At 38.6% G+C, this 14,630-nt stretch overlaps 1 protein-coding gene across 9 annotated transcripts in view; it reads right to left on the bottom strand.

Moving 5' to 3' along the window:
- MAGI1 (membrane associated guanylate kinase, WW and PDZ domain containing 1) overlaps positions 1-14,630 on the bottom strand; it is a 685,858-nt gene that overhangs the window by 10,127 nt on the left and 661,101 nt on the right. For 3 of the 9 annotated variants that reach the window (XM_031935182.1, XM_023200334.2, XM_023200357.2), the window contains exons 19-21: positions 11,951-12,154; positions 1,114-1,207; positions 924-984 (exon numbers count right to left, since the gene is read on the bottom strand). In XM_031935182.1, coding sequence (XP_031791042.1) covers positions 924-984; positions 1,114-1,207; positions 11,951-12,154 — 359 coding nt within the window. The remainder of the gene's footprint in view (positions 1-923; positions 985-1,113; positions 1,208-11,950; positions 12,155-14,630) is intronic. The other 6 variants (XM_031935183.1, XM_023200351.2, XM_023200341.2 and 3 more) reach the window with 3 other exon arrangements.

The following is a 14,630-nucleotide window of genomic DNA, read 5'->3' as shown; positions in this document are numbered from 1 at the left end:
CAGAAGTCAGAGATCCAGAATTTGAAAACATTTATGAGCATGTCTAAATGCATGTGTGTATTTAATGTAACATATGTGGATTAAAATTTAATCAGTGAGGCCATGATTTGCATTTGGGGAAGGACAATTCCTCATTACATGATACCAGTCCCCTGGCTGCTGGATGCCCAGCCAACCTGACCTGTGTCCAATAAATGCTGACTGTGCCCATCATGAGGATACCAACAAAACCTCTCCAAATCCCGGTCAAGGAAAATTACGAAGGGACAACCGAAAGCCCCCAGGCAACCAGTAAAGAAGGAACCCAGCTGGGCACTTGTAATACCAGCTACTCAGGAGGCTGAGACAGGAGGATTGCTTGAGCCCAGGAGTTTCAGTTCAGCCTGAGGGGCTGTCTCTTAATTAGTGAGACCCCTGTCTCTTAATTAAAAAACAAAACAAAACAAAAAAAGGGAATCTGTTTAATTTTGCATCACCCAAAGTTCCTCAAATTTGTTTTACCTGCTATTATTTTCACACTCTCCCTTGCCATCCTGAAGACAGGTATTTTGCTCTACGGATCTCACCTTAAATTCCCAAGCCTGAAAAACACCTTATCAAAAAGACATTTTCTGGGCAGAAGCATGTTTATGAAAACTATGAGTAGATATTGGCTGCTTTGCTTTCTCTAACTGCCGATCCTTGTGACAATTACTGCTTTTCATTTTTTTCCCCTAGAAAAGGCTATCTAGGAATATTTCAAGGTAGCAAAATAAAATGTTGTTTCCTAGAAAATCAAGTGTAAGTATATATTTGGTAAATCACCTCACAAAAGGTTATTTCTTTTAAATTCAAGGTGCTTCAAAAAATACCCCATAAAAATAGCTTGAGAAAGTTGGAAGGAAATGTGCAAAGTATAGAGAAAAAAGAGAAATGGTGCTCACCTGTGTTGTCTGGGGTGCTTTGAACTCAAACTGAGATTCCTGCTTTGGTTTGGTGGTATTCCTGCCGAAGTGAGAGAAATAAATACAAGAGCAACCCATCAGGAAACTGAGAAAGAATCAAGGACATAGACTGTCATGCTGGGAGTTACTTTTTTCCCCTTTAACAAAGGAAACCAAAGCCATGTCTGACCTTGTCTCCTGGGTCCCTTGCTGAGAAGGGGTGTGTGTGGTAGTGATGGTGGCGATCTTCTCTGCATTGGTCAGCAAGGTGGCATTTGAGGACTCTGCAAAGAGGGACAGAGCATAAAGAAATGAAGGCTCCAGAGAAGACATCCTCCAGCCAGGAGGTGTGCAGAAGCCCTGTATCTGAATAACAAGTGTGACTTCTCTGTCCCCATTTCAAACAGTCTGACTTGAATTTCTAGATAATTAGGAGTTTACAAACCATTTTAAGATCTTCTCTGATGTGGGTCATGCATGTCCCCATGACCCTCCTCCCAAACAGACACCTCCACAAATAAAACGCAGTTTGCCAAAGAAAACACTGCTCTAAAATTCTAGCCAAGGTAGGTGTTTCTCACTCCTCCCCTGCCACTGCAAAAAGGCAATCCCATCAAAGTGCTGCATCACAGCACAATTCTCTCCCAGAACTTTAAAGGCTGATAATAAATGTCTCTGCCAACGTTTCCTGCAATTTATCAGCAATATTTAGTGGGTCTGCTTGATTTCCTCAAGTGAATATTAAAATCAGAAGTGTACTAACATCTTGTTAAACACACATATAATATCTACTTTCTTTCCCATTGCTTTTAATACAGCACAACTGAAAATAATGGAACTCTTGACAGATCTTGTTTGGTATCACTCATGAAAAGTCAATTTTAAAATTTGCATTAGTCAGAGCCAGAGTTTGTAAATATAAGTTATACAAATCATGAAGCCACCTCCATGAAATGAATATGATTATATCCCTATATAAGTTGACCTTCTTCTCCACTAATCACATTCACAAGCAACTTCATTATCTCCAGAAGTTTGGAGATTTTGAATCCAAAAACTCTCTTAAGTGCAACTACAGACTGCACACGAACATGCATGTACTAAAATATAATCATTCCTATAGTGATAGCTATATGTTCTTTACTAATAATTTCTTCATTAAGATCAAGGCAAGTAGCAACCAACTATGAGCAAGTTGTATTTTTAATATTTAATTGTAGGTTGAAACTTGCCATGTATTTTCTAATAAAGAAAATGCTAAATGTGGTGTTAGTTTCCACTATAAGATTCACCTGTGCATGCCCATTTAATTCAGTGAACCATTAAGCCTAGAAGTTACCAGGAGACCTATGGCTTATAGTAGGCACTTTCATGTTTGCTGAATACATGTATCTTCCCATCAGAGTTAACTATTATATGGGAAAATATGTTAACTATTCCAAACTGAGATACTTGGAATATATATCTTTCCACTGCAGTTCTGGAACAAAAGACATCCCACAAATCCCAACTATCTGTGGTCTATCTTCCATTTACATTTCCCGAGGATCTTACTCAGCTTTGGTCTGGTTTCCTGTTATTTTATTTTCATGATACGTAGTGGTTAAAAGCGTGGGCTTGAGATTCAGACCTGGGATCAAATCAACTTTTTTTTTTTTCTACTCATTAGCTGTGTGCCTTATTTTTCTCATCTGTTAAAAGGAGGTGATGACCATAATTCCCTTCTCATGGATAAAAGTATATGCAATGTTTAAGCTCTGTGCCTGACATACAATAAGCACTCAGTACACATTTATTACAGCTACTAATTTTATTACTATGAGACCTTGTATAAGTTATTTAAACTCTCTGCAAAATGAGAAAGTTGAAATATGATTTCAACAGTTAATATACTGCAGCCATAAAAGCCCATTATGCTAAGGCACAAGAAGAAGAAGAAAATAACTCAATCAAATGAATTGCTAGGTGAATCCCGTTCATGTTTTGGGACAATGTTTCCCACAATCTGTTTTACCAATCATTTCCTATGCACTCCTCTGAGTCTTTACTACACCAGTAAGTCTATGACCATCCAAGCTGGGGAGGTGGTGTTTCTCAGGCTTGCTGGGAGACAGTTTAGCACAATGGTGACAAGGTCAGATTCTGGAATCAGACTGTCTTATCTGACTTTGCATTCTAGGCTCTTCAATTGCCTGGATGGGACTTAAGCAAAGTTACTCAAATTCTCAGTGCCTCAGTTTTCTCATCTGCACGTTGGAAATAAGAGAATTATCTAAGGAAACTGGGGTAAAGATGATCCATGAAGATTGTTTGGAATAGTCCCTGGCACACAAAAACTGCTCAGAAGTGATAAGCATATTTTTAGTACCATGTATTTATTATTGTCATAATGTTAAAAGCATATTGTTGGTATATTTTAATGACTGCTATTAGAAAATTATTTTCATAGCTTTTGGAGGAATGCTAGCTCCTTCATATGACTCCCAGTTGAGGGCAGTTAACCAGCAGAACCAAAGTGATGAATCAGTGATATTTCATAAAGTATGCTCACTGTGTCACTAAACAGGACAAACAAGCTGTATAGCCATCACTGTGACTCTCCAGAACTTTCATAAACACATGTATTGGTCTTTTAGCAAACTTCATATTGCTCATTGCAATTAATTTTATGGAGACCCTCAGAAATCACCAGGTTGTTCAGGCCATGGGGAAATCATAATCAGGATACTAAAAACAATGTCTCCTTGTAATCAAAGTGATTATAATTATTGAATTGTACAGAGGTTCCTCTTTAGAGTTCTTGTGTGTTGTTGGTAGCCAGAGTTTTCTAAGCAGATCAGATTCCATTCTCAAACTATTTTTATTTTTTCTGCTGCTTTCATGATTTCATGAGATAATCACCCAACACACAGAATTCCTTTATTATTTTTATTCCTATCCTTTATTTGCTATTTTTTTCCTCATCTGTAGTCTGTGAAACTCTTTTTTGGGTTGAAGTATAATTTTAAGCATGGTAAAATTAACATTTAACATGCAAATGTCGAATTAAGCTTGCTGAATTTTCCTCATTTGTTATTTATCTTAATCTATGAACTACCATCATTCAATGATCATTTAAATGTGCCAAGCACTGTGCTAAGTCCATTACCACATATATTACTTCATTTAACTCTCACCACTCAATAAAATGAGTATAATTATGGCCCCAGTTTACAAATGAAGACACTGGGGTATAGAAAATGTAGGTAATATGTCTAAGGTCACTCAGGCAGCAGGTGGAGATACTGGGAATGAAACCCAGGACCTGCCTGACAGTGAACTTTTAGTTTTTGGTTTATATAGGAATTATGTGCTGGTATCAAGGAAATCACATCCAACTGGAACATTCCTTTCAAATAAGAAATAATTTTATTTTACTGTATAAATACTATCAACTTCACCAAGCAGTATCATAGACGAATTAAAACATGAAATATCCTGCTTTGACGGCTAGATTTTATAAACCATCTTCAGAGCAGCACCAAAATAATATTAGGTATACACTAGATTTCCAGGATGTTTTTATACTATCAATAAAATTATACTTGTTTTAGTGAACTTTTAATTCTTCATTTGGAATTAAACCAGGATTATATTTGCTGAAATGCTCTCTAGCTATTTAAAATGCAGACATGAGTCCATTATAAAAGAGCTTTATCCCAAAGCAAAATTGACCACTTATGGTAGAAAGAAATATAAAAGAAGGGCCTGTAACAAGAGTATGAGTCTCCCTGCCCTCCAGCAACAGTATTAGAAAGAGGTGTCAATGTATTCGACTTTTAAAACTGCAAGGCACGTGGACAGATTAGGTACTTTTATGACACATTCCAGAAAGTACCCAACATCCTTTATTAAACAGTGTTTACACCTACTTTAGCTCTCCCAGAGGAGTGAAAATGGAGATTACTACACTTTCCATAGCAGTCATGTATCAAGAGAAGCAAACCCTAGCTCTCACAGCCCTGTCCAGGGACTATTCCAAATCTCGGCACTTACTCTTCCGACAGCAGCTTCCATCTTGGGTTTCAACCTATCTATCTGTGACAAGCGATTACAATTCTAACCTTGTTCCCATGCCTCCTTAGCCTCCTCTTATGGAATCCACATTGAAAGCCAAGCAAATCAACAACGGATACAATCATTCCTGTCATAAATATTTTACTGGATAAATACGTATGTAATAAATATCTATGGGCAGCACGGGAAAATTTGAATCCCATAAATATTTGAAAAGTTTTGGGAGACTTTTTACTATTCTAATGCCTTTGCCAAGGAAACAGCAATATCTATATGTTGCCAAGCTCTACCTCCTACGCAAGCAAATACTTTGAATCAGAGTGATCTGAAGTGCAAATTTAGGACCATTATTCAAATAAAGCATTTTTAAGCTCCTAAAGATTTTCATGTTGAACTTGATTCAATCTGATGATTCCATGTTACCTGGCTCAGTAAGTGTCTGTCCTTGTCTGATTAAAGTATCTCTCCTACTCTATGGGGCATCTCCATACAATGCAAATGTTTGACTTCTTAGATTTCAAGTTCAGATTCAGTATGTTCAGCTATTCTCTGGGCCCTTCTGTGCTGCCATTGTGTATTTATTCATTCATCCCTTGCCCAATCTCACAGGAGAAAAGGTTCTGCCCTCCCCCATTGTCCACCCTGGTCCCAAAGAGAATCAAATTAGCAAAGGTGAGGACTCCCCAAACCTTGGCCTGACCAAGGCTGTGAAAACACTCCTGCCAGACCTTCTAACATACAATAATGCCAAGGAAAGAGGAATCACGTTTTGGAGGTTTTGTTGGAAAAGTTAGAGAGAAATGTGGGAAGCAGAGTGAGGGAAACTAAAGACTGAGATAAGTGAAACTGGAGAAAGAATGAGGCGACAGATGACAAGAACAAAGAATTAGGTAGCATGAACTAGACACAGAAATGGACTCAGAGTAGGCTCAAGCACTGCACAAATGACACAGCATCTTTTCGAAGGGCCTCCTGGGGTTTCAAGAATAGTATCCCAGATGTGATGGATTCTTTTTTTTTTTCTGAAGACAGTCTCACTGTTGCCCAGCCTGGAGTGGGCAGTGGTACGATCTTGACTCACTGCAACCTCCGCCTCCTGGTTTCAAGCAATTCTTGTGCCTCAGCCTCCTGAGTAGCTGGGACTACAGGCATGTGCCACCATGCCTGGCTAATATTTTGTATTTTAGTAGAGACAGGGTTTCACCATGTTGCCTGGGCTGGTCTTGAACTCCTGAGCTCAGGTAATGTACCCACCTTGGCCTCCCAACGTGCTAGGATTACAGGCGGGAGCTACCATACCTGGCTGCAGACGTGATAGATTTCTAAGAGCTCAGAAACTACTCTGAGTTAAGGCCTTCAGTCTCCTTGTAGATATCATGAAACAAATGGCCTTTGGGCCACTTGATGAAGTAAATATTAGAGTAAAAGATCTGAAGGAGACCTGAGGCATCGGCACCTCCATTGTACCTTGGAATCAACTATGTCCAACACACTTTCACAGAAAGGAAGTGGATCCAGCGTGATTATCTCTTCACTGAACTGTAATGGTCACCTTTGTCTTCTAGGGGTTTGCAAAATCCTCCTGGATCTCCCACATCTGTTGAGAAATCTAACTCCCCTGCTTCAACTCTAATTTCCAAGATGCTGTTTCTCAGACCCACGTAAAATATGAGCATCACCGTGAATCCAGGAGGCAGAGCTTGCAGTGAGCCGAGATCGTGCCACTGCACTCCAGCCTGGGCGACAGAGCGAGACTCCGTCTCAAAAAAAAAAAAAAAAAAAAAGAGCATCAAATATTCATCCTTTGCCAGACTTGATTCCCTTTACCTGGCTTCTGGCACTTACAAAGAGAAGAGGGTTTTTATCATATCAACCAAATTTCTGAAACATCTTGGATGAAATCACATGCTCAGCAGAACATGTACTGCCATAAAAAAATATCAATCCTCAACTATCTTGTACCAGTTTTATGTTTACTTGTTTCTAACCAAGGTAGCACAAAATATCTATGTGAATTTTATATTTCCTATGTATTTAAATTTTAAAATTGCCTTTATAATGCCAATGTTATTGGATAATCCACCCTGAATGATAATTTTTGGTGTTCAGGCTTAAAAGTTTTTTTTCCGGGATATTTTGTTTTATTTTGTTTGTTCTGAGACAGGGTCTCACTCTGTCATCCAGGCTGGAATGCAGTGGCATGATCAGGGCTCACTGAAGCTCGACCTCAACCTCCTGGACTCCAGCCACCCACCTGCCTCAGCGCCTCCTGTCCCCTGCCCCAAATAGTTGGACTACTGGTGCAAGCCACCTCTCCTAGCTAATTGTTTTGAATTTTTAGTAGAGACAATGTCTCTACTACTATAAAAATGTTGCCAAGGCTGGTCTGGAACTCCTGAGCTCAAGTGATCCTCTTGCCTCAGCCTCCCAAAGTGCTGGGATTACAGGCATGTGCCATTGCACCCAGCTGTGTATCTCATTAAGTCAACATCTACTATCTACACTGTAGAATAAATTGCTTCTGAGTATTTATGTCTTTACTGACTTCAAACTCTTTTTCTAAGCTCTTCACTTGGGGAGTACATTCTTTCCTTCCTGTTTTGGACATTCTCATTCCCACAATAAGATTGACCAATTATAAACCCAGAAAGTCAATCCCTGGGTCCTGTTCTTTTGGGTTAGTCTGTTTGATATCTTTCCATGGCATGTAGATAAATGTGTCTAAATTCATACACAAAGCACACCTTGGAGATATCATGGGTTCAGTTCCAGATCATGGCAATAAAAAAGCAGGTATTCCAGTAAAGTGAGTCATGCAAATTCTTTGGTTTTCCAGTGCATATAAAATTTATGTTTACACTATACTATAGTCTATTAAGTGTGCAATAGCATTATGTTTTAAAAAATTACATACCTTAATTTTAAAATACTTCATTGCTAAAAGATGCTATTAATGATTATCTGAGCCTTCAGTGAGCTGTAATCTTTTTTTGCCGATGGAGGGTCTTGCCTTGATGTTGATGCCTGCTGATTGATCAGGGTGGTGGTTGCTGAAGGTTGGGTAGCTGTAGCAACCTCTTAAAATAAGACAACAATGAAGTTTGCCACATCACGGGGCTCTTCCTTTAACAAAAGATTTCTCTGCAGCGTGTTGCCGTTTGATAGCATTTTACCCTCAGTAGAACTTTTTTTAAAAAAATTGGAGTCAATTCTCTCAGACTCTGCCACTGCTTTATTAACTAAGTTGATGTAATAATCGAAACCCTTTGTTGTCATTTCAGCAAAGTTCACAACACCTTTACCAGTAGATTCCATCTCAAGAAACCATTTTCTTTGTTCATCCATAAGAAGCAACTCCTCGTCTGTTCAAGTTTTATCATGAGATTATGGCAATTCAGTCACATCTTCAGGCTCCACTTCCAATTCTACTTCTCTTGCTATTTCCACCACAAAAGAACTCCTGCAGTTCCTTCCTCCACTGAAGTCTCAAACCCCTCAAAGTCATCCATGAAGGCTGGAGTCAACCTCTTCTAAAATCTTGTTAATGTCAAATTTTAACCTTCTCCCATGAATCATAAATGTTCTTAATGGCATCTAGAAGGGTGAATCTTTTCCAGAAGATTTTCCAAGTCTTTCCAAACGGATTTTCCAAATCCATTAGAGCCACCACTATCTACGGCAGGTATAGCCTTACAAAATACATTTTTTAAACAGTAAGACTTAAAAGTCAAAATGACTCCTTGATCCATGAACTACAGAATGGATGTTGTGTTAGCAGGCATGAGAACAACATTCATTTCCTTGTACATTTCCGTTAGAACTCTTGGGTGACCAGGTGTATTGTCAATGAGCAGTAATATGTTGAAAGAAATTTTTTCCCCCCTAAGCAGTAGGTCTCAATAGTGGGCTTAAAATATTCAATAAACCACAGCACAACAGATGTGCTGTCATTCAGGCTTTGTTGTTCCATTTCTAGAGCATAGGCAGAGTATATTTAGCATCATTCTGAAAGGTTCTAGCATTTTTAGAATAGTCAAATGAGCACTGGCTTCAACTTAAAGTCATCAGCTGCATTAGCCCCTCACAAGAGAGTCAGCCAGTCCTTTGAAGCTTTGAAACTAGGAATTGATGTCTCCTCTCTAGCTAGGAAAGTCTTAAATGACATCTTCTTCTAATAGAATACTGTTTTGTCTACACTGAAAATCTGGCATTTTGTGCAGTGACCTTCATCTATGATCTTAATAATTAAATCCTCTGGAAAACTTGCTGCAGCTTTTACATTTGCATTTGCTGCTTACCCTTGTAATTTCATGTTATGGTGACGGTTTATTTCTTTAAATCTCATGAACCAACCTCTGCTAGCTTCAAACTATCTTCTCGAAAGTTCTCCCCTCTCTCAGCCTTTACTGAATTGAGGACTTGCTCTGGATTGGACTCTGGCTTAAGGGAATGTTGTGGTTGGTTTGATTTTCTATCCAGACCACTCACACTTTCTCCATATCAGCAATAAGTCTGTTTCACTTTCTTAAAATCCGTGTGTTCTCTGGAGTGGCACTTTTAATTTCCTTTAAGAAATTTTCCTTTGCATTCACAACTTGGATAAATGTTTAGCATGAGGGATCTAGCTTTTTTGGCCTATCTCAGCTTTTGACATGCCTTCCTCACTATGCTTAATCATTTCTAGCTTTTGATTTAAAGTGAGAGATGTGTGACTCTTCCTTTCATATGAAGAGTTAGAGGCCATTGTAAAGTTATTTATTGTCCTAATTTCAATATTGCTTTATCTTGGAAAAGGTCTGAGGAAAGGAACAGAGATGGGGAATGGCTAGTCAGTGGAGCAATCAGAACATACATGACATTAATTGTTTGTCCTCTTATGTGGGTATGGTTTGTGGCACCCCCAAACAATTACAATAGTAACATCAAAGATCATTGATCACAGGTCATCACAGCAGATATAATAATAATTAATACTAATAAAGCTTGAAATACTGTTAGAATTACCAAAATGTGACACAGAGGCACAAAGTGAGCAACTGCTGTTGGAAAAAATGACACTGACAGACTTGCTCGAAGCAGAGTGGCCACAAACCTTAAATTTGTACAAAATGAAGTACCTGCAAAGTGCAATAAAATGAAGCGCAATGAAAGGAGGGATGTCTGGACCACATTTGGCTCTCTCAATCACTTCTCGCTGTATTTTCTGGCTTCCTTCATCCTTCCCATTAGGAACCTATGTTCTATCATCTTGTGACCACTTTTCTAAATTGTAATACCTTTCCAGAGTGGTGAATTGGTGGAATGAACTCCAGACCAGTTGGTAAATGACTAACCATGCATTTGAAGGAGGGTGAAGTAGAACATCATTCAAGAAGCCATTTTTTTGCTCCATATTTAGTATGGGATATTTTTGGCACAGAGAAAGTTTTCTGTTCTTGGAACCAACAATTTTCAAACATTTACTGTTTGGTTTTGCATTTACCTTTTCCTTAAGGCACTGGCTATACCTTTCAAATCTTGAACTATAAAAAAGTTCACTTTCTAGTAGTTAGTATATAAAAATACTCATTTGGTAAATAACTTTCAGATGAAATGTCTGATTTTCTTATTTTATAGATACATGGCATAGAGTTTCTATCACACTATCTTTATAAACCAGATTTTTTTTGAGAAATACTCACTGACTTTTAGAATATATATTTTATAACACATATAGCAAGACTAAAAAAAGACATTTAAACATTTTGGGACAAGTGTCACTTTCCTCTCCAGGGCAGAGTAAGCTTAGAATAAAGTGAATATTCAGGATCTAATTCTCTAAAGGATCTATACTTCCTGACATTAGTGTACCAACTTACTTTTTTTTTTTTTTTTTTTTTTTTTGAGATGAGTCTCGCCGTATTGCCCAGGCTGGAGTGCAGTGGCGTAGTCTCGGCTCACTGTAACCTCTACCTCCTGGGCTCAAGCGATTCTCCTGCCTCAGCCTCCCAAGTAGCTGGGACTACAGGCATGTGCCACCATGCTAGGCTAATTTTTGTATTTTTAGCAGAGACAGGGTTTCACCATGTTGGCCAGGCTGGTCTCAAACTCCTGACCTCAGGTGATCCATCCGCCCTGACCTCCCAAAGTGCTGGGATTACAGGTGTGAGACACCGCACTCAGTCTCAACTTAATTTTTATTAAACATGAATAATACAATGAGTATTGGTATTTTGTGCTGGGTAACTTTTTATTGTGAGGGCTATTCTGTGTTCTGTAGGATGTTTTGAAGCATGTCTGACCTCACCAGATGCTACTCGCACCCACTGCAGACAATGCCAATGTTCCCTGAGGGGCAGAAGTTATATAAAAGAACCAAAGATTTGAATTTAACTAATCAAACAAACAAATAAGGATAGGCCTAGTTTAATGCAGATACAATCTATCAAAAATATAGAGATTTCATTCTTTCTTCATTCACATACAAAAATTAGGGACAAATCTAGTAGACACAAACTCTCAGATTCTCCCATTAAATAAAAAACTTTGATACATTCACTTATTCTAAAAAACCATAGTATTGGCTCTGAATTGCTACCATGCAGGTTTTGTCATGTTACCAGATTATACAGTTCATATTACACATATCAGCAGATCTGTACTACCTGTATTAAAACTATTTTATAGTGCTGAAGACAAGGACACAAAAAGCTAAATAAGTTGAGGAAAGGGTGAAGATTTTTCTGAAACTTTTATATCTGCAGCAAGACAGGGTCACAGGGCTAAAGGATTAATTACATAAGAGGGTGAGATATGGGTTAGTAACAGTGGCTCACGTTTACTTAATGGGTATATTTTGTTAAGGATGAATGAAGCTGCCACTAAATTAACACTATTCAGTTACATGAACACTAATGAAAGAGAAAGAGAGAAAAGGAAAAGACAGAAAGAAAGAGAGAGAGGGAGAGAGAGAGATAATAGGTATACTTTACCATCCCCAGGAATGATGCGGAGGGTAACTGTGTTTCCTGCTTCCTTGATTAGGTTCACAATGTCTGAATGGGATTTGTTGGTGATGGAACATCCATTTACTGCCAAGATCCGGTCTCCTACTTTCAGCTTGCCACAGCGGTCAGCAGGGCTCCCCTCAATAATCCGACCTATTTTGTGAGGCATAGCCACACATGCATTGCCTGCTTTGATATTGAGTTTTAATTTTTTTAAAGTTACGTGGGAATATAGCAAAGGGAAGAGAAAAAGGGTTGAAAAGGGAAAGAGAAGGTTAAGTGTTAATTAATTAAAGCATTAAGCAAATGTTATTAAAGGAGAGCTCTGCACCGATGGTCAAAACATTGGCAATACTCAGGGTGTCTGTATGAGGAGCTACTGCCCTGAAACTAGAATCGATTGCTGCCATCCTTTCCAGATTCAAAATCAGGGGAACCCCCAGGTCTCCTCCTTAAACCAATTACAAAATTTGGGATAGCTGGCAACTTCAAAGATTTTTAAGAGCCCCAAAATAACTCGCTGTTGGCTTATTTTGGGACTGCAAATGTGATACCCAAGGCTGGGATGGATGCTTTTACTCATTCTGTGTTCATGTCACTTCATTTTTGCCAGCTGTTGTTTAAGCTTCTGCCAATGTTTTGTTCCTTCTCCGTTTAGAAAAATAATCACTGGGCATCTGGTGAGGCATAAGTCTGCTAGCACCAAAAATTCAATCTGAAAACACCTAATGAACGAACACTCAGATTTTCTGCCTTCTCCCCAGAATGATGAAAGCTTTAGAAAATGGGCATAATTATAAGAGATGAGCCAAGAAAGCACCCAACCTTGAAGCTTATTTTTCCTTTTAGGACCTTTCCTCAAGCAGCTAGTCTTATGTGCTTTCAGAGTGTGGCCCGACTGGTTCATTAGCTCTGAAATCATCCTCCTGCCTCACAAAAATCCCCTCAAAGGACTATGAAAATCTAGTACCTATTTAGGCTGAGGACATTGATCCAAAGCTAGGTTCAAATCTTTCCTCACCCTTTTTCCTTTAATCATCTCCTTTCTCATCATCAGTTACTGCACATCCACAGTATCAAAGACCGGAAAAAGTGCATTTGGAGAGAAAGGTTTATCGTGCACTTTGAGGCACTGCATGTCATTGCTAACTTCTAGAGAGAGGTGGCTGGCTTTGAGGCCTGATACAGATTTCTAGTTAATCTAGTTAATCATGTATTGAGTTTCAAAGTTCTTATGCATATTCACCTACTTTGAGAATTTGTCTTTCTGGGGACTATGAAGGTAGTTATGCAGTTGAGTTACCTTTTGGAAAGGGTGACAAAATTAACATGAGGGACATTACAACTAACTGAGTAGGCTCTTCTGTCATAATTTGGACCTTAAGGGTAACGTCTGTGGGAAAATGTGCTTTAATTCCTTTGAATTTCAGCAGATTTGCCTGAGCTTGTATCACAGGATGGAACATCAAGGTAAGATAATTTTTAAAAGTTAACAGTCTATTAGAATACAACAGGTAGGCGTGCTGGAATGCTCCCATACTCAAATTCAAGGTCTTGACTAAGTTTAGTTGATCTCCAAGGACAATTGGTATCACAAAGGTATCGAACAGCAGGTCTGAGGAAAGCTCAGCAAAGCTCAGAAGTCTCATGCAAGGTATTAGGGAAAGTTTAATTTGTTCGTTGTAAGAGCCAAAGGAAAACAATCAAAGACCAAATTGTGAGTGTGAATACAATATTCATTATATAACACATAACCTGCCACTTGACATATATGCTATTTCTTTCTAGAAGGTGAAACTGACAATTCTGAAATAGTTAGGAACATCACAGGATGCATGGAGACAGTCAAATTGTAAATCTGAAGAAAATAATTTGGGATTTCTTTCTCCCCTCTTCCTTCTCTTTATTTTTATATTAAGCAGGAAAGTCCCTGAAATAAATTTTAAAACAAAACCAAAAAACCTTGCTTTGATTTCAGGTCATCCATCCATGACATGCTATGATGACTTTATTAATGTAGCTCAAAAAGCACTGTTAGTAATGGACGTTTGTTACTGCAGCCACACATGCATAGACCTGGCTGACTCACTGTCCCCTGTTAAACATAAAACTTACAGGGAGACAGCTCTAGCAGGAAGCAACACACCAAGACTAAATGGAGGCCAAGTGAGTTCTACTGGATGAGAATGCTAAAGGGGTGTAGCACCTTGCTGATCCTAGCCAGTTTCCACGTGGGTAAGTCATTCAGGGATAGAGCTGAAGTACATGAAAAGCCTGCACAGCCTGCACAGCCCTTCCCCTTCTCCCATTGTATTCCATAGTAAGTAACAAATGTGCTCGGAGATAACAAATAACTTTTTACTCAATCAGGAAGGTGGATCATTTTTGGAGTGTACATCTATAATCAATCCATCGCAATGGGAAACATTCATACATCACTAGTTTCTGCAATCATCTGGGTTTCTATTGGTCTTTGCTAGTGTACCCAGCAGAGACTGAACCTTCTGAGAAAGTGACAATTGTGTTTCTACATACTTTGCTGAAACCTTCAATGTCTGGATGAGACAGGAAAATCAAATGACTCTTAACTCAGATTTTAACTAGACTTTAAATCAAGCAACAGTAAAAATATTATTTAAAATTTAAAAAAAATTCCTTTGGGAAT

Source organism: Piliocolobus tephrosceles, chromosome 2 (assembly GCF_002776525.5).
Source record: "Piliocolobus tephrosceles isolate RC106 chromosome 2, ASM277652v3, whole genome shotgun sequence".
Classification (NCBI taxonomy): Eukaryota; Metazoa; Chordata; class Mammalia; order Primates; family Cercopithecidae; genus Piliocolobus; species Piliocolobus tephrosceles.
This window is presented reverse-complemented; position numbering and strand designations above follow the sequence as displayed.